This window comes from Anolis carolinensis, unplaced genomic scaffold, assembly GCF_035594765.1.
Source record: "Anolis carolinensis isolate JA03-04 unplaced genomic scaffold, rAnoCar3.1.pri scaffold_7, whole genome shotgun sequence".
NCBI classification, from domain to species: domain Eukaryota; kingdom Metazoa; phylum Chordata; class Lepidosauria; order Squamata; family Dactyloidae; genus Anolis; species Anolis carolinensis.
In genome coordinates, this window is record NW_026943818.1 from 14,334,489 (window position 1) to 14,355,582 (window position 21,094).

The window sequence follows — 21,094 nt, forward strand, 5'->3', positions numbered from 1 at the left end:
AAACCTAGAAAAATAAATAAATTTGTTTCCCTTCTGCAGGAACGGACGGGCGTGAAAATGATTATGATCCAAGACGGCCCTTTGCCGACCGGAGCGGATAAACCCCTTCGGATTACCGGAGACGCTTTCAAAGTACAGGTGTGTCCCCTGCGCCGCCAATCAATCGGTTTTTGGGGGATTTGGGGATAATGGTCGCCTGAGGAGCACGGATTTGGAAGCCTCCTTCCACCCAAGCATGCGGGCTATGAATGCTAGTTCTTATCAAGTAAACAATAAATAACACTGTGCAACACAATATTTGTTCATAGTGTAATAAGACAATACCTTATACCTTAGGAGGCGAGTTGTCATAACAAAACTTGAACCTAAAGCAAAGAAGCTAACCTAAGGTATATTTACACTAATATAATAAACACCGCAGGAACTATTTGATGAATCCCATACTCATTCTATCTTGGTTTCAATAATAACAACAATAATAATAGTAGTTGTAATGATAATAGTAAATATAATAACACATAGAATAAATATAATAATAAATATAATAATTGTTATCCCTTGGTTATAATAATCATATTATAGTAATGATTATAGTAATGATAAAATATAATAATGATTATCCCTTGGTTATAATAATCATATTATAGTAATGATTATAGTAATGATAAAATATAATAATTATTATCCCTTGGTTATAATAATCATATTATAGTAATGATTATATTAATGATAAAATATAATAATGATTATCCCTTGGTTATAATAATCATATTATGGTAATGATTATAGTAATGATAAAATATAATAATTATTCTCCCTTGGTTATAATAATCATATTATAGTAATGATTATAGTAATGATATTATAGTAAATATAATAATAAATATAATAATTATCCCTTGGTTATAATAATTATATGATAGTAATGATAATATAGTAAATATAATAATACGTAGAATAAATATAATAATAAATAATGATTATCCCTTGGGTATAATAATCATATTATAGTAATGATAATATAGTAAATACAATAATACTTAGAATAAATATAAATATAATAATAATATAATAATTATCCCTTGGTTATAATAATCATATTATAGTAATGATAATATAGTAAATATAACAATACCTATAATAATATAATAATTATCCTTTGGTTATAATAATAATATTATATTAATGATAATATAGTAAATATAATAATACATAGAATAAATATAATAATAATGATTATCTCTTGGTTGTAATAATATTATAGTAATGATAATATAGTAAATATAATAATACATAGAATAAATATAATAATATAATGATTATCCCTTGGTTATAATAATAATAATAATAATAATAATAATAATAATAATAATAATAATGTAGTAATGGTAATATAGTAAATATAATACATAGAATAAATATTAATATAATAATTATCCCTTGGTTTAAATAATAATAATAATAATGATAATATAGAAAATATAATAATACATAGAATAAATATAATAGTTATTATCCCTTTGTTTTAATAATAATAATGATAATGATAATATTGTTATATGCTATTATATATTATATTACTATATAATATGTAGTATATTTGTTATTATAGTATAGTTATTAGTATTATAATTTTATATTAATTTATTATTATATTTATTGTTATATTGCTATTATATATTATAGTATTATATAATGTGTAGTATATTTTTCTTATAGTATAGTTATTAGTATATTTTTATTGATTAGTGTTATATTACTATTATTATATATTATATTATTATGTAATGTGTAGTATATTTGTTATTGTAGTATAGTTACTAGTATTATTTTATTATATTGATTAGAGTTATATTGTTATTATATTTTATATTATATTATTATATTTATTATTATAGTTTTTAGTAGTGTTATATTTGTTCTATCCCACACTTTCTGTCTTAAAAGAGACTCGATATGAAATTGCAATGTCAGGAGGGGAGACAATGAGGCACAGAGTTTTTAAGAGCTGGGTTAAAACTGGAGGGACCTGGGTTCAAATTCCCCCTTGGTCTAATCCTATCTCCTGGCATTGTTAGAAAGGCAAAAATGGGAAAGAAAGCGGCACTTTGGGAGCGCAACGGGGCATAGATGTACACAGTAATAATCCTATTTAGAAGGGACAATATCTTCAAAGCTGCGGAAAATAGTCACCGAGACGGAGGTTATGGGCCCAGCTTCACCTGTTGATTAATAGAGTAAAATAATAAATGTAATGATAATAAATAGACTAAAATAATAAATGTAATCATACCAATAATAATAGAGAAAAATAATAACGTTATTATATAAAATCAATGAGAAAAATAATAAATGTACCATATATACTCAAGTATAAGCCGACCAGGACCCTCACTCAAGTATAAGCCAAAGGGGGCTTTTTCAGTCCCAAAAAAGGGCTGAAAAACTTGGCTTATACTCGAGTATTATCATTAATAAAATCAATAATAAGTTTGGTAAAATGGCATTACATTACAATAATTATTAATATTAATAATAATATTTATTTATTATTAGCAACATTTATATCCTGCTCCTGAGTCCCCTTCGGGGTTGAAGAGCAGGATATAAATGTTGCTAATTATAAATAAATATTATTATTAATATTAATAATTATTATATTGTAATTTAATCCCATTTTGTAAGGCAGCTTACAAGTTATATTTACATACAATATGCTATATTATTAACACAGCATAATATAAGCATTATATTTTACTATAACACTATAATGCATTATTATTATTATTATTATTATTATTATTATTATTATTATTATTAACTTACCCAACGTTCTGTATTATCCAAGGCAGTCTGCCTTTTACATGTAATATAAATATACAATTATAATAGTGTATTATTAATATTATATTGTATTACATTACAATATTATTATCAGTATTATATGTATATGCAATATATTATATTAATATATCATAATATGAGAAAAATAATAAATGTACCATATATACTCAAGTATAAGCCGACCAGGACCCTCACTCAAGTATAAGCCAAAGGGGGCTTTTCCAGTCCCAAAAAAGGGCTGAAAAACTCGGCTTATACTCGAGTATTATCATTAATAAAATCAATAATAAGTTTGGTAAAATGGGATTAAATTACAATATAATAATAATTAATATTGATAATAATATTTATACTATTATTAGCCTACCAAACATTTGGCCAAAGTACGCATTAAATAAATACATGGGGCCACTGATGGATAAAAGACCTGTCTTAAGGTTATTTATGTGAATTTTCGTCACGCCATTTTTATTTCATTTCACAGCAAGCGAGGGAGATGGTCCTGGAAATCATCCGCGAAAAAGACCAGGCCGACTTCCGAGGCCTTCGCAACGACTTCACTTCCAGAATGGGAGGCGGCAGCATAGAGGTGGGTGAAAATCATCCTCATCATCATCATACACATTTCATATCTATCTTATATATATCTAAATATCTAATCTAAATCGAATCTATCTAAATAGCAGTGCAAAAGACCTAGCCCTGGCATTGCCAGGTACCTAAGCTAATAATAATAATAATAATAATAATAATAATAATAATAATAATAATAATAATAATAATAATAAAATCAGAAACTCCTCAAAGCACAGCAGACAAAAAATCAGTACAAGAAAACCGCACTACAAACTAGCGCTGACAGCTGGCACCACAAAACATCACACAGTCCTAGACACTTGGGAAGTGTTCGACTTGTGATTTTATGATACGAAATCCAGCATGTCTGTCTTGTTTGCTGTGTCATAAAATAATAATAATAATAATAATAATAATAATAATAATAATAATAATAATAAAATCAGAAACTCCTCAAAGCACAGCAGACAAAAAAATCAGTACAAGAAAACCGCACTACAAACTAGCACTGACAGCTGGCACCACACAACATCACACAGTCCTAGACACTTGGGAAGTGTTCGACTTGTGGTTTTGTGATACGAAATCCAGCATGTCTATCTTGTTTGCTGTGTCATACAATAAAATAATAATAATAATAATAATAATAATAATAATAATAATAATAATAATAATAATACATCACATAGTCCTAGACACTTGGGAAGTGTTCGACTTGTGATTTTGTGATACGAAATCCAGCATGTCTATCTTGTTTGCTGTGTCATACAATAATGATAATAATAATATAATAATAATATCCTGTGTTGTGTCTCAATAAGTGGGGAAGGAGAGACATAGGTCTTTGCTTGGAACATCCTAAGGGAATGTTTTCTTAGCTGGGAGCTCTCGTGTCTTGGAGAGGAAACTGGCATTCCATGGCTGACATACATATTGTTATTGTTATTTTCTTGTTTTGTTTTATATTTTGATATGTTTATACCTTGTTTACTTTTGGGCTTGGCCCCATGTTAGCCGCCCTAAGTCCCTTTGGGGAGATGGTGGCGGGATACAAAAATAAAGTACTGTATATACTCGAGTATAAGCCTAGTTTTTCAGCCCTTTTTTTAAGACTGAAAAAGCCCCCCTCCGCTTACTCGGGTGAGGGTCCTGGTTGGCTTATATTTGGGTCAGCTTATACTCAAGAATATATGGTACATTTGTTATTTTTCTCTATTATTGTTGCTACTATTACATTTATTATTTTTCTCTATTATTGTTGCTACTATTACATTTATTTTACCCTATTTTTTTTTTTATTATTATTATTATTATTATTATTATTATTATTATTAACGCATTTCTTATTTCACTCTGATATTATTATTATTGTTATTGCATTTATTATTTTACTCTGATCTTATTATTAGTATTATTAATGCATTTATTATTTCACTCTGATCTTATTATTATTATTGTTATTGCATTTATTATTTTACTCTGATATTATTATTGTTATTGCATTTATTATTTCACTCTGATCTTATTATTAGTATTATTAATGCATTTATTATTTTACTCTGATATTATTATTATTATTGTTACTGCATTTATTATTTCACTCTGATCTTATTATTATTAATGCATTTATTATTTTACTCTGATCTTATTATTAGTATTATTAATGCATTTATTATTTTACTCTGATCTTATTATTATTGTTACTGCATTTATTATTTTACTCTGATCTTGTTATTAGTATTTTTAATGCATTTATTATTTTACTCTGATATTATTATTGTTATTAATGCATTCATTATTTCACTCTGATCTTATTATTATTATTGTTATTGCATTTATTATTTTGCTCTATTATTACATGTATCATTTTCCTGTATTTATTATTATTATTATTACATGTATTATTTTATTCTATTATTATTAAAAGGATACATAAGCACATTGACATTGAAGAAGATGAGAATAATGATTTGATCAGAGCTGGACAGTCTTAAATTTGAGCTTGATGTAAATATTCAAAAACATTTAACCTACTGAGGCCTCAATTAATGTAATTTTATTGGTATCTATTTTTATTTCTGAAATTTACCTCTCTTGGCTTATACTAGAGTCAATGTTTTCCCAGTTTTTTTGTGGTGAAATTAAGTTCCTCGGCTTATATTCGGGTTGGCAAATACTCAAGTATATACGGTATTATTATTATTAATATTATTATTATTATTGTCTTTCCCTCTGCAGGTGTCGGTGCCCCGGTTCGCCGTTGGGATCGTAATAGGAAGGAACGGGGAGATGATCAAAAAGATCCAGAACGACGCCGGGGTCCGGATCCAGTTCAAACCAGGTCTGTAAAGCCTTTCCTTATTAAAAGATTTTGCTGGCTTCTGGTGCAATGGACTTTGGGAACTGCAAAGTCCATTCGGGAGGCCGTTGGATGCAGGAGCTTCTTCTTGGCAGGGTTTTGTGGCTTGTTTTCATCTAAAAAATTAAAGTGGGATTGTTGTGTTTTAGTTTTTTATCACATCTTTTAATAGGTGTATTATCATTTGTTTGGCTTTTTAATAGATGCTTTTATGGTTGTATTTTTATCTATGGTTTAATATGCACTTTTATCTGACTGTTGTGTCCCGCCTTGAGCCGAAATAATATTAATAATAGCAACAACAGTAATAAACTGAGTTGATCCCATAAACCTTTGAGTTTGTTTCTGTGTCGTTATTGTTATTATCGTTGTTGTTGTTATCTGAGGCGATCTCATAGACCTTTAAGTTGGCTTCTGTGTTATTATTATCGGAGATGGTCTTTGAGACCTTTGAGTTGGTTCCTGGGTTGTTGTTGTTGTTGTTGTTGTTGTTGTTACTATCTGAAGTGATCCTATAAGCCTTTCAGTTGGTTCCTGTGTTGTTGTTGTTGTTGTTGTTGTTGTTGTCATTATTATTATTATTACTATCTGAAGTGATCCTATAAGCCTTTCAGTTGGTTCCTGTGGTGGTGGTGTTGTTGTTATCTGAGGTGATCCCATAAGCCTTTCAGTTGGTTCCTGTGTCGTTGTTGTTGTTGTTATTATCTGAGGTGATCCCATAAGCCTTTCAGTTGGTTCCTGTATCGTTGTTGTTATTATTATTATTATTATTATTATTAACCGAGTTAATCCCATAAGTCTTTCAGTTGGTTCCTGTATTGTTGTTGTTATTATTATTATCTGAGGTGACCCCATAAGCTTTTCAGCTGGTTCCTGTGTTGTTGTTGTTGTTGTTGTTGTTGTTATTATCTGAGGTGATCCCATAAGCCTTTCAGCTGGTTCCTGTGTCATTGTTGTTGTTATTATCTGAGGTGATCCCATAAGCCTTTCAGTTGGTTCCTGTGTCGTCGTCGTTGCTATTATTATTATCTGAGGTGATCCCATAAGCCTTTCAGCTGGTTCCTGTGTTGTTGTTGTTGTTATTATTATCTGAGGTGACCCCATAAGCCTTTCAGCTGGTTCCTGTGTCGTTGTTGTTATTATTACTATTATTATGACTATTATCTGAGATGATCCCATAAGCCTTTCAGTTGGTTCCTGTGTTGTTGTTATTGTTGTTATTATTATTATTATTATTATTATTATTATTATTATTATTATTATAAAGGGAGGCGCTCCCATCAACCTTGGAGTGGGTTCCTGTGTCATTGTTTTTGTTCTTGTTATTATTATTATTATTATTATCTGAGGTGATCCCATAAGCCTTTGAGTTGGTTCCTATGTCGTTGTCATTATTATTATTATTATTATTATTATTATTATTATTAGAAAGGGAGGTGCTGCCATCATCCTTGGAGTGGGTTCCAGGGTTGGCCCTGCCCCTTCCTTTGCCTGACCGTGGTGGGGGTCTTCTCCGGCTTCTCCTTGCCTAGAAGACATGGGTTGAGTGTCCTCCTGCCTGCTTTCCCTCCGCAGATGACGGGATCAGTCCCGAGAGAGTGGCCCAGGTCATGGGCCTCCCCGACCGGTGCCAGCACGCCGCCCACATCATCAACGAACTCATCCTCACGGCGCAGGTGAGAGCGAGCGAGAGAAGGAAGAGGCATCAAGGATCTGGTTGTGTATCTGTACTAATGGCGCCTCTCCTTCCTTCCTTCCTTCCGTCCAGGAGCGTGACGGTTTCGGGAGCCTCGCTGCGGCCCGAGGGAGAGGCCGCGGCCGCGGAGACTGGAGCGTGGGGGCCCCGGGGGGCATCCAAGAGATCACCTATACGGTCCCCGCCGACAAGTGCGGCCTCGTCATCGGCAAAGGTGAGTCGCTTACGGCCGTTCCGGGCCACTTCCTTAAGGGTTTGGGGATGAAAACGTGAGCCGGGACTTGTTGTGACTCAGCAACAGCATAGTCTGGGTTTCAGATGCAAGAGCCAGATGATGGGATGCAGGACGAATTTCAGGATGATGGCATGGGGATGGGAATTTTACAGGCTGATTCAGAGGCTCAAGAAATGCAGCTTGGGGATGAGCTTTTGAACCAGCCTGTCATAGATAACAGCCAGGATGACACTCCCATGGGAAATAATACCTCTCCCCGACTCTGAAATATTCTGCACTTTGGCCCAGATCCGTGTATTCATCTCCTGTTTTTAACTTTTATTTTGTATGTTGACCTTTTATGACTGTTTTATTGATACTGATGTTTTATTGTTGAGTAATTTGTTTTATTGTTGACAAGAGGGATCATCATTATTATTATTATTATTATTATTATTATTATTATTATTATTATTATTATTGATGGCCTCCCCAACTATTCCCGCATCTCGTCTCGGAGCTTCCCAAGGCAGGCTCTGGCGTTCCGAATGTCTCCCATTGGCCAGGCCGCTTACAATGAAGCGCCTGGATTTCCATGATAAATGCGGCCGTACTTGACGGACCGTCAGGCAGCAGCCGGCCCGCCACCACCGCCGGGGCGCTTGTCACGGGGCCTTTTAGCGCCCGGTGATTAATTGCTTTCCAATTTGGGCCTCCAGCTGTGAGTTCCTCAGTCGGGCGGAAGAATGGAAGGGAAAGGAGGAGCCGGGGGGGGGGGGGGGGGCTCCTGTTGAATGGCGGCCATGTGTCATCCTCCCATCATCCCCCAAAATGACCCCCCCCAAAAAAAGTCTTTTTCCCAGAGATGCGACACAGCCTTTGCAAAAGGGCAGGGTTTTGGGAGTTGTAGTCCGCCCCCCAAATGCTTTCGGGGCCCCCCCAAAATCCCGCAAATTGTGCTGTCTCCATGCCCAGTCTCCAACTCTGAATAATATAATAATAACTAGCCGTGCCCGGCCACGCGTTGCTGTGGCGTTGTCTGGTGGTGTTGGTGAGAAATTGTTGAGGTAGTGGTGGTATTGAATGTCTGTTGTATGGCTGTCTTTATGTTTAGTATGCACACTGAAGTGGATTATATGGCAGTGTGGACTCAAGATAATCCAGTTCAAAGCAGATAATATAAGATTCTAAATGGGTTATATAGCTTGAGTCTACACTGCCATATAACCCAGCGCAAATTAGATAAATCTGTGGAAGAGGCCTAAGTGAGGCCTAACTCTGCCTGTGCCCTGGGCCGAGTGGGTTGCTAGGAGACCAAGTGGGCGGAGCTTAGCCTTCTAACTGGCAGCAATTGGATAAAAACTATTATTCCTCTCCCTCTAATTAGGACTTTATTTTTCTTTTCTTTTTGTTGTATCAACCTAGAGGCGTGGATGAGGGATTGTGTTGTCAAATTTCGAGGTTGGGGGGGCTGTAGTTTTGTTGTTTTGTCCGCTGCCCTGATGCCATCACTCTTTTATATATATAGATAATACATAGATCTGTGTATTGATTAGCACACTGCTCATGTCTTCTGTTCTGAATAATAATATAATAACAATAATAATGATAGATCTGTTTATTGATTAATCCAATGACCATATCTTCACTCTGAATAATATAATAACAATGAATAATAATAATAATAATAATAATAGATGGATCTGTTTATTGATTAGTCCACTGACCATATCTTCACTCTGAATAATATAATAACAATGATTAATAATAATAATAATAATAGATGGATCTGTTTATTGATTAGTCCACTGACCATATCTTCACTCTGAATAATATAATAACAATGATTAATAATAATAATAATAATAATAATAATAGATGGATCTGTTTATTGATTAGTCCACTGACCACACCTTCAACTGAATAAGATCATAATATAATAACAGTAATAATCGATACATCTGTTTATTGATTAATCCAGTGACCATATCTTCTCTCTGAATAATATAACAGTGATAATAGATAATAATAGATGGATCTGTTTATTGATTAGTCCACTGACCACACCTTCAACTGAATAAGATCATAATATAATAACAGTAATAATTGATAGATCTGTTTATTGATTAATCCAGTGACCATATCTTCGCTCTGAATAATATTATAATAATAATAATAATAATAATAATAATCTGTTTATTGATTAGCCCATTGCCCATATCTTCAACTGAATAAGATTACAATATAATAACAGTAGTAATCAATAGATCTGTTTATTGATAAATCCAGTGACCATATCTTCTCTTTGAATAATATAATAACAATGATAATAGATCATAATAATAATAGTTGGATCTGTTTATTGATTAGTCCATTGACCACTTCTTTGACTGAATAATATCATAATATAGTAACAACAATGATAATAGATAATAATAGTAATAGATGGGTCTGTTGATTGATTAATCCACTGACCATATCTTCAACTCTGAATAATATAATGACAATAATAATAGATAATAATAATAGATCTGTTTATTGATTAGTCCACTGACCACATCTTCGATTTAATACTATAATATAATAACAACTATGATAATAGATGATGATGATGATGATGATGATGATGATGATGATGATGAGAGATGGGTCTGTTTATTGATTAATCCACTGACCATATTTTCTACTCTGAATAATATAATAACGAGAATAATGATAGATAACAATAATAGATCTATTTATTGATTAGCCCGCTGACTACATCTTCGACTCATAATAATATAACAACAATAATAATAGATAATAATAATAGATGAATCTGTTTATTGATTAGTCCACTGACCATATCTTGACTATGAATAATATAATAATAATAATAATAGATAATAATAATAGATAATAATAGATCTGTTTATTGATTAGTCCACTGACCATATCTTGACTATGAATAATATAATAATAACAATAATAATAGATCTGTTTATTGATTAATCCACTGACCATATCTTCAACTCAAGAATATCAAGCTTATGGATATACAGTAATATAATATCAACAATAACAGGGAATAATAATGGATAGATCTGTTTATTGTTTCTGCGGGACATCCTGGTGATATTTTTCAATTTTTTTCGTAAACGACAAATATCTATTAATTAGTAATGGCGTTTCTTCTGAAGAACAAGATACAATTGATACATCAATTAGTAATGACATTTCCACATCAGTGCCTTTGGCAGGTTTGATTATTTACGGCTTCGGTTGAGAGGTTCTCCTAATTCAGTTTCTCGAACCCTTCATTATCCTCTGCTTCTGTCTTAATGCCCAACTTTTGGCTTGAGTATTTCTTTTTCTTTGTAAAAGGTATATATCAATTAGTAATAAGCTATTAAATCCACAAGTATGAAAGCGCATTTGCAGCAATAAAGGGATTTCTATGCTTAGACTTGGGTCCCACCTCCAAGATAATCTGATTAATGTAAAGGCAAATTTGAAAATAATCTACTTCTGGTCCTAAGCATTTTGAATCGTATTCAAACTTATATAATAATAATAACAACAACAACATTTTGAGTCATATTCAAACCTATAACAGTATTTTAATGTTTATGTTCAGTTGCCAGAGCTGGTTCATGGTAGCTAATAATAATAATAATAATAATAATAATAATAATAATAATAATAATAATAATAATAATAATAATAATATAATTCATTTTGAGTCATATTCAAACCTATAACAGTATTTTGATTTTTATGTTAGTTGCCAGAGCTGGTTCGTTGTAGCCAATAATAATAATAATAATAATAATAATAATTCATTTTGAGTCATATTCAAACCTATAACAGTATTTTAATGTTTATGTTCAGTTGCTGGCTCATTGTAGCCAATAATAATAATAATAATGATAATAATAATAATAATAACAGCAGCAACAACAACAACATTTTGAGTCATATTCAAACCTATAACAGTATTTTAATTTTTATGTTCAGTTGCCAGAACTGGTTCATTGCAGCCCATAATAATAATAATAATAATGATAATAATGATAATAATAACAGCAGCAGCAACAACAACATTTTGAGTCATATTCAAACCTATAACAGTATTTTAATTTTTATGTTCAGTTGCCAGAGCTGGTTCATTGCAGCCCATAATAATAATAATGATAATAATGATAATAATAACAGCAGCAGCAACAACAACATTTTGAGTCATATTCAAACCTATAACAGTATTTTAATTTTTATGTTCAGTTGCCAGAGCTGGTTCATTGCAGCAACAACAACAACAACACTTTATATGTATGTCCTGAGCTGCTTTGGGTCTTAATAAATAAATAAAAGTGTGGAATAATAATAATATTAATAATATAGATTATACACATAGTCTGATATGCTTTGGGCCTTAAAGAAAGTTTGAAATAATACTAATAATAATAATAATAATAATAACAACAACAACAATAACAACAGTGATAATGATGCACTTTATATGCATATCTTGAATTGCTTTTCAATCTCAATCAAGAAAAAAGTAGGGTAAATAATAATAATAATAATAATAATAATAGATTAATAGATCAAGTGGGCGGAGCTTAGCCTTCTAACTGGCAGCAATTGGATAAAAACAATTATTGCTCTCCCTCTAATTAGGACTTTATTTTTCATTTCTTTTTGTTGTATGAACATAGAGGCGTGGATGATGGGTTGTGTTGTCAGTTATCGAGGTTGTGGGGTGTTTAGTTTTGTTGTTTTGTCAGTCGCCAGGATTCCATCACTCTTTTATATATATATATATGTAGAGGCATGGATGAGGGGTTGTGTTGCCAAGTTTAGTGTTTCTGGGATGTGTAGTTTTGTTGTTTTGTCCTAGGCTGAAATTTCATTACCCTTTTATATATAGAGATAGATTGTATGTACATACGATTTGTAAGCCGCCCTGAGTCCGGACCAGGGTGAGAAGGGCGGGATATAAATGTCGCTAATAAATAAATAAATATAGTAATAGGAAGCTGTGAACGTCATCTTTGGTTCGGAGGCCAAAGTGGGGCCACGGGGAGATGCTTCCTCCCGCTTGGCCCCACCTCGGTCTCCTCGACTCGAGAGTAGCCGTGTGCCGGGCGGGGCCCTTTATTCTGCCAAAAGGGATGAATAGAGCAGTCCTGTTATTGGGCAAATAGCGCATTATGGGCTCTTGGAGGGCCGGCCCGGCCTGCCGTGCTTCTTTGAAAGCGGCTCGAAAGGGCAAAGGTCCCCCGCCAGGTCGTCCGGCTCCAAAGCCAGCGGGTCAGGAAGAAAAGCGGTCTCCCCAGGACGGGCCTCATTTATTGCGCCGGCATTAAAAAAAAGGGGATTGTGGAGCGTTAAGCTCCTCCGCACTTGTTGACACCTTGTCCAGGTGCCGCTTCCTCTGCCGCATTTATTCCTAATGGGTCAGCTGTTTGCAGGGAAAAGCCTGCCGTCCCCGAATGCAAACACCCAGACTGAAGATTTTTTTCGTATGGTCCCCTTTGGTGCTATATAGCTGCTTTGTTTCCCTTTAATCATCATAATCATAATCAGTACAAGAAAACCGCACTACAAACTAGAGCTGACAGCTGGCACAACAAAACATGGCATGGAAAGTTCCTTGACAAAATTGAAGGAAAAGCTGATAAGGAGAAGACCTGGCTCTGGCTCACGAATGGGACCCTGAAGAAGGAGACAGAAGGCCTGATCCTTGCAGACCAGGAGCAAGACATCAGGACAAAGGCCATTCATAATAATAATAATAACAATAATAATAATAATAATAATAATAATAATAATAGAAGACCTGGCTCTGGCTCACGAATGGGACCCTGAAGAAGGAGACAGAAGGCTTGATCCTTGCAGCCCAGGAGCAAGACATCAGGACAAAGGCCATTAATAATAATAATAATAATAATAATAATAATAATAATAATAATAATAGAAGACCTGGCTCTGGCTCACGAATGGGACCCTGAAGAAGGAAGGAGACAGAAGGCCTGATCCTTGCAGCCCAGGAGCAAGACATCAGGACAAAGGCCATTCATAATAATAATAATAACAATAATAATAATAATAATAATAATAATAATAATAGAAGACCTGGCTCTGGCTCACGAATGGGACCCTGAAGAAGGAGACAGAAGGCTTGATCCTTGCAGCCCAGGAGCAAGACATCAGGACAAAGGCCATTAATAATAATAATAATAATAATAATAATAATAATAATAATAATAATAATAGAAGACCTGGCTCTGGCTCACGAATGGGACCCTGAAGAAGGAAGGAGACAGAAGGCCTGATCCTTGCAGCCCAGGAGCAAGACATCAGGACAAAGGCCATTCAGGCCAAGATTGAAAAATCAGCTGATGACCCAAAATGCAGACTGTGCAAGGAAGCTGACGAAACCATGGATCATATCCTCAGCTGCTGTAAGAAAATCGCACAGACAGACTACAAACAGAGGCACAACCATGTGGCCCAAATGATCCATTGGAACTTATGCCTCAAGTCCCACCTCCCAGCAGTAAAGAACTGGTGGGATCACAAACCTGCAAAAGTATTGGAAAATGAGCACGCAAAGACACTGTGGGACTTCCGAATCCAGACTGACAAAGTTCTGGAACACAACACACCAGACATCACAGTTGTGGAAAAGAAAAAGGTTTGGATCATTGATGTCGCCATCCCAGGTGACAGTCGCATTGGCGAAAAACAACAGGAAAAACTCAGCCGCTCTCAGGACCTCAAGATTGAACTTCAGAGACTCTGGCAGAAACCAGTGCAGGTGGTCCCGGTGGTGATGGGCACATTGGGTGCCATGCCAAAAGATCTCAGCCGGCATTTGGAAACAATAGACATTGACAAAATCACGATCTTCCAACTGCAAAAGGCCACCCGGTTGGGATCTGCAGCATCATCCGAAAATACATCACACAGTCCTAGACACTTGGGAAGTGTTCGACTTGTGATTTGGTGAAACGAAATCCAGCATGTCTATCTTGTTTGCTGTGTCATACAACAATAATAGTAATAATTGTTGTGCCAGCTGTCAGCTCTAGTTTGTAGTGCAGTTTTCTTGTACTGATTCTTTGACTGCTATTCTTTGAGGAGTCCAGCATATCTATCGTGTTTTGTACGAAATCCAGCAGATCTATCTTGTTTCCTGTGTCATAATAATAATAATAATAATAATAATAATAATAATAATAATAATAATAATAATAATACATCACACAGTCCTAGACACTTGGGAAGTGTTCGACTTGTGGTTTTGTGATACGAAATCCAGCATGTCTATCTTGTTTGCTGTGTCATAGAATAATAGTAATAATTGTTGTGCCAGCTGTCAGCTCTAGTTTGTAGTGCAGTTTTCTTGTACTGATTCTTTGGGATTTTGTGATACGAAATCCAGTATATAGATCTTGTTTGCTGTGTCAAAATAATAATAATAATAATTCTCCAGTGGAAGAGGAGCAGCAAGTGGACCTTTTCCTTGTATTATTATTATCATATTATCCAGCTTTGGGCCTCTTCTTTGGATGGGGATCGCGGTCCGTCAACGACCGGCTAATTGATCCCGTCCAACGATCCGCCGTCTTCGGATCCCGACGATATCGCACGCAGTTGTTCACGAAGAATCGGGCCTTTGTGGCCTCTTTGCCCGAAGGCAAAAAGTGTCCCATTCATCCCGTCCGTCCCTCGAACAAGACTCCCCTCTTTTGCGCTTTCCGGGACGTTGTTTGCATGCTTCGGGCTTTGGGCACCTAAACCCATTATCCTGTATCAATTTTTCGCCGTCGCACTGTTGACTCACATTCAGCTTTAGGTCTATCTGCACGGACCGCTTTCAAGTCTTGCGTGATGCAGCCGTGTCTCACCGGCTTTTCTCAATTTTCCCGCAGGTGGGGAGAACATCAAGAGCATCAACCAGCAGTCGGGGGCCCACGTGGAGCTGCAGCGGAACCCGCCCCCCAACACGGACCCCAACGTGCGGATATTCACCATCCGGGGCATCCCCCAGCAGATCGAGCTCGCCAGGCACCTCATCGACGAGAAAGTGGGCGTGAGTGAACCCTCGGGCTTTATTCTTTTATTTATTTATAGTACTATCTGTGCCCGGCCACACGTTGCTGTGCCGTCGTTCTAAGGGCAATCCTTTGTTGGGAGGTGTTAGCTGGCCCTGATTGATTCCTGTCTGGAATTCCCCTCTTTTCAGAGTGTTGTTCTTTATTTACTGTCCAGATTTTAGATATTACTGTGCCCAACCACGCATTGCTGTGGCGTCGTTCTAAGGGCAATCCTTTGTTGGGAGGTGTTAGCTGGCCCTGATTGATTCCTGTCTGGAATTCCCCTGTTTTCAGAGTGTTGTTCTTTATTTACTGTCCTGATTTTAGATATTACTAGCTGTGCCCGGTCACACGTTGCTGTGGCGTCATTCTAAGGGTAATCCTTTGTTGGGAGGTGTTAGCTGGCCCTGATTGATTCCTGTCTGGAATTTCCCCTGTTTTCAGAGTGTTGTTCTTTATTTACTGTCCTGATTTTAGATATTACTAGCTGTGCCCGGTCACACGTTGCTGTGGCGTCATTCTAAGGGTAATCCTTTGTTGGGAGGTGTTAGCTGGCCCTGATTGATTCCTGTCTGGAATTCCCCTGTTTTCAGAGTGTTGTTCTTTATTTACTGTCCTGATTTTAGATATTACTAGCTGTGCCCGGTCACACGTTGCTGTGGCGTCATTCTAAGGGTAATCCTTTGTTGGGAGGTGTTAGCTGGCCCTGATTGATTCCTGTCTGGAATTTCCCCTGTTTTCAGAGTGTTGTTCTTTATTTACTGTCCTTGTTTTAGATATTATATTGTTCTGTATGATTATAAAAAGGTAAAGGTTTCCCCTGACTGACTCTGGGGGGTTGGTGCTCATCTCCATTTCTAGGCCGAAGAACCGGCATTGTCCATAGACACCTCAAAGGTCATGTGGCCAGCATGACTGCATGGAGCGCCGTTACCTTCCCGCTGGAGCAGTACCTATTGATCTACTCACATTGGCATGTTTTCGAACTGCTAGGTTGGCATGAGCTGGGCTCCTGGGATTTGAACCTGAGACCTTTTGGTCCGCAAGTTCAGCAGCTCAGCGCTTTAACGCACTGCACCACCAGGGGCCCAGTGTATGATTATACCTCAATAATTTATATATATAGAAATGTAATTTATGTTTGTAGGACTGAGTAAACAACAAAACCACTGAACCCAATCACACCAAATTTGGCCACAAAATACATAGTCATCCCATCTATGTCTTTCAAACAAAAGAAACCCTGCAAAATAAAGTCCAAATTAGAAAACGAGGAAGAGCCGTTTTCAACCCTGGTTGCTGGTCAGAAGGGTAGGCCCTGCTCCTTTAAATTTGCATCATATGAGCCCAATAACTCAATGCTATGGGACATGGTGAAGTGAATTAAACCTGAGCTTGCTGACCAAAAGGTTGGCGGTTTGAATCCAGGGACCGGGGTGAGCTCCCGCTGCTAGCCCCAGCTTCTGCCAACCTAGCAGTTCGAAAACATGCCAATGTGAGTAGATCAATAGGGATGGTAATGGTGCTTCATGCAGTCATGCCAATGGCCACATGACTTTGGAGGTGTCTACGGACAACGCCGGCTCTTGGGCTTAGAAATGGAGATGAGCCCCAACCCCCAGAGTCGGGATGTGGGGAGGGTCTCTGTTGACGTTCCTCTTTTGTCCATCTTGTGCAGGGGACCGGCCTGGGAGGACCGGGGGGCTTTGGCCAGAGCCCCTTCAGCCAGCCGCCGGCCACCCCCCACCAAAAGTAAGTTCAGAACCACAATGATATACTTTAAGAGGTGTGCGCTTTAATATACGCTTTTCTGGTTGCATTTTTAATAATAATAATAATATTATAATAATATAATAATAATAATACATCACACAGTCCTAGACACCTGGGAAGTGTTTGACTTGTGATTTTGTGAAACAAAAACTAGCATATCTATCTCATTTGCTGTGTCATACAATAAAATAATAATAATAATAATAATAATACATCACACCGTCCTAGATACTTGGGAAGTGTTCGACTTGTGATTTTGTGATACGAAATCCAGCATATCTATCTCGTTTGCTGTGTCATAATAATAATAATATATTATTAATAATAATAATAATAATAATACATCACACCGTCCTAGACACTTGGGAAGTGTTTGACTTGTGATTTTGTGATACGAAATCCAGCATATCTATCTCGTTTGCTGTGTCATAATAATAATATATTATTATTATTATTAATAATAATAATAATAATAATAATACATTACACAGTCCTAGACACTTGGGAAGTGTTGGACTTGTGATTTTGTGATACGAAATCCAGCATATTTGTCTTGTTTGCTGTGTCATAATAATAATAATATATTAATAATAATAATAATAATAATAATAATAATAATAATACATTACACAGTCCTAGACACTTGGGAAGTGTTCGACTTGTTATTTTGTGATACGAAATCCAGCATATTTGTCTTGTTTGCTGTGTCATAATAATAATAATATATTAATAATAATAATAATAATACATCACACAGTCCTAGACTCTTGGGAAGTGTTCGACTTGTGATTTTGTGATACGAAATCCAGCATATCTATGTTGTTTGCTGTGTCATCATAATAATAATAATAATAATAATAATAATAATAATAATAATAATAATACATCACACAGTCCTAGACACTTGGGAAGTTTTCGACTTGTGATTTTGTGAGATGAAATCCAGAATGTCTATCTTGTTTGCTGTGTCATAGAATAATAGTAATAATTGTTGTGCCAGCTGTCAGCTCTAGTTTGTAGTGCAGTTTTCTTGTACCGATTCTTTGGGATTTTGTGATACGAAATCCAGTATATAGATCTTGTTTGCTGTGTCAAAATAATAATAATAATAATAATAATAATAATAATAATAATAATAATAATAATAATAATAATTCTCCAATGGAAGAGGAGCAGCAAGTGGACCTTTTCCTTGTATTATTATTATCATATTATCCTGCTGTAATATAATAATAATAATAATAATAATAATAATAATAATAATAATAATAGACGTGTGATGCAATACAAACATGGATGCCAATACATCAGGCAGCGTCTCTGCGTTGCTCGTTGCCTATTATTGTTATGTTTATGTTTATTTATGTATTGTTTTCTCCTCCGCAGCGGTCCTCAGGCGTTCATGACCCAGGGATGGGGCGGCACCTACCAGACGTGGCAGCAGCCGGGGCAGCAGGTCCCAAGTAAGTTGAGGATCGTGGAGTCAGGAGGGACCCCAAAGGCCATCCAGTCCAACCTCATCCTGCCAGAAAGGAGGACACAGTCAAAGCCCGCCCAACAGAGAGCCATTCATCTTTTGCTTAATAATAGCAACAACAATAATAGGCCATCCAGTCCAACCCCCTTCTGCCATAATAATAATCATTATCATCATCATCATCATCATAGAATCCTTGTGTTGGAAGAGACTTCCAAAGGCCATTATTATAATTAATTAAATAATAATAATAATAATAATAATAGACTCCTAGAGAATCCTTGAATAATCATAGAATCCTTGAGTTGGAAGGGACTTCCAAAGGCTATCCAATCCAACCCCCTTCTGCCATAATAATAATCATTATCATCATCATCATCATCATAGAATCCTTGTGTTGGAAGAGACTTCCAAAGGCCATTATTATAATTAATTAATTAATAATAATAATAATAATAGACTCCTAGAAAATCCTTGAATAATCATAGAATCCTTGAGTTGGAAGGGACTTCCAAAGGCTATCCAATCCAACCCCCTTCTGCCATAATAATAATAATAATAAAAATCCAGTATATCTATCTTGTTTGCTGTGTCATAAAATAAAATAACAATAATAATAATAATAATAATAGAATCCTTGAATAATAATAGAATCCTTGTGTTGGAAGAGACTTCCAAAGGCCATTATTAATAATAATAATAATAATAATAATAATAATAATAATAATAAATATACTCCTAGAGAATCCTTGAATAATCATAGAATCCTCAAGTTGGAAGGGACTTCTAAAGGCCATTATTATTATTATTATTATTATTATTATTATTATTATTATTAAATATACTCCTAGAGAATCCTTGAATAATCATAGAATCCTCGGGTTGGAAGGGACTTCCAAAGGCCATCCAGTCCAACCCCCTTCTGCCATAAAGGAGGACACAGTCAAAACCCTCCCAACAGAGAGCCATCCAGGCTGTCCTTAACAACAACAACAACAACAACAACCACAATGATTCTTGCTTTTGGTTCTCCCTCCCTCCAGGTCAACAGAGCCAGCAGCAAAACAACCAGCCGGACTACAGCAAGGCGTGGGAGGACTATTACAAGAAACAGAGTGAGTAGACAAGATCTCTCCCGAAAAGGTGGTGAGATGGATCGCAAAGCCCATTATCTCGTTATGTAGCCTTTCCTGACTATTCAAACGTATCTATCTCTGCCCCGTAATGGCTGGAACTCCATGGCTCTACTGGTGGCACTGGAAGCTTCTCTTCTGCCGAACTGAACCTTTTGTTCTCCTCCTGTGAGCCTGGAGAGAGGCAAGATGTCTCCAGATGGAGGAATAGATAGTCCAGTTACTTCTTTAGTTATCTCGTTCTTTGAATAGAGACTTTTACGGCTCGGCTCTCCCCGGGTCCTGAGCGGTGTGCCTTTGTTTCCCTTCCGTCCTCCAGGCCACGCCGCCCCCGGGGCCCCTCCGGCCAGCTCCCAGCCGGACTACACGATGGCCTGGGCAGAGTACTACCGGCAACAGGCGGCCTACTACGGGCAGTCGCTAGGGCAAGCGCAGGCCCACAGCCAGGTACGTGCCCCCCCCCACGCACCCCCCCCCCCCGGGACCCCTCATTTCCACCCATAGTCACATTGGCCAGAGATAAAGACACCGATAGATGGATAGATAGATAGATAGATAGATAGATGGTGAGATTAGCGAGAGAGAGAGATACGAATAGATAGATAGATAGATAGATAGATAGATAGATAGATAGATAGATAATAAGGTGGTGGATGGATAGATGGTGAAATTAGAGAGAGAGAAATACGGATGGATGGATAGATAGATAGATAGATAGATAGATAGATAGATAGATAGATGGATGATGGATGGATAGATGGTGAGATTAGCAAGAGAGAGAGAGAGAGAGAGGGATGGATAGACAGACAGACAGATAGATAGATGGTGAGATTAGCAAGAGAGAGATATGGATGGATGGTTAGATAGATGATGGATAGATAGATGGTGAAATTAGCGAGAGAGAAATATGGATGGATGGATGGATAGATGATGAGATT

At 36.0% G+C, this 21,094-nt stretch overlaps 1 protein-coding gene across 2 annotated transcripts in view; it reads left to right on the plus strand.

Annotated features, from left to right (window-relative positions):
* The window catches only part of fubp3 (far upstream element binding protein 3), a 59,543-nt gene that overhangs the window by 34,810 nt on the left and 3,639 nt on the right, over positions 1-21,094 (plus strand). For both annotated transcript variants that reach the window (XM_062959043.1, XM_062959044.1), the window contains 10 exons: positions 40-138; positions 3,329-3,433; positions 5,659-5,761; positions 7,355-7,455; positions 7,548-7,689; positions 15,609-15,769; positions 17,452-17,525; positions 18,933-19,009; positions 20,067-20,138; positions 20,476-20,603. In XM_062959043.1, the coding sequence (XP_062815113.1) occupies positions 40-138; positions 3,329-3,433; positions 5,659-5,761; positions 7,355-7,455; positions 7,548-7,689; positions 15,609-15,769; positions 17,452-17,525; positions 18,933-19,009; positions 20,067-20,138; positions 20,476-20,603 (1,062 nt within the window). The remainder of the gene's footprint in view (positions 1-39; positions 139-3,328; positions 3,434-5,658; positions 5,762-7,354; positions 7,456-7,547; positions 7,690-15,608; positions 15,770-17,451; positions 17,526-18,932; positions 19,010-20,066; positions 20,139-20,475; positions 20,604-21,094) is intronic.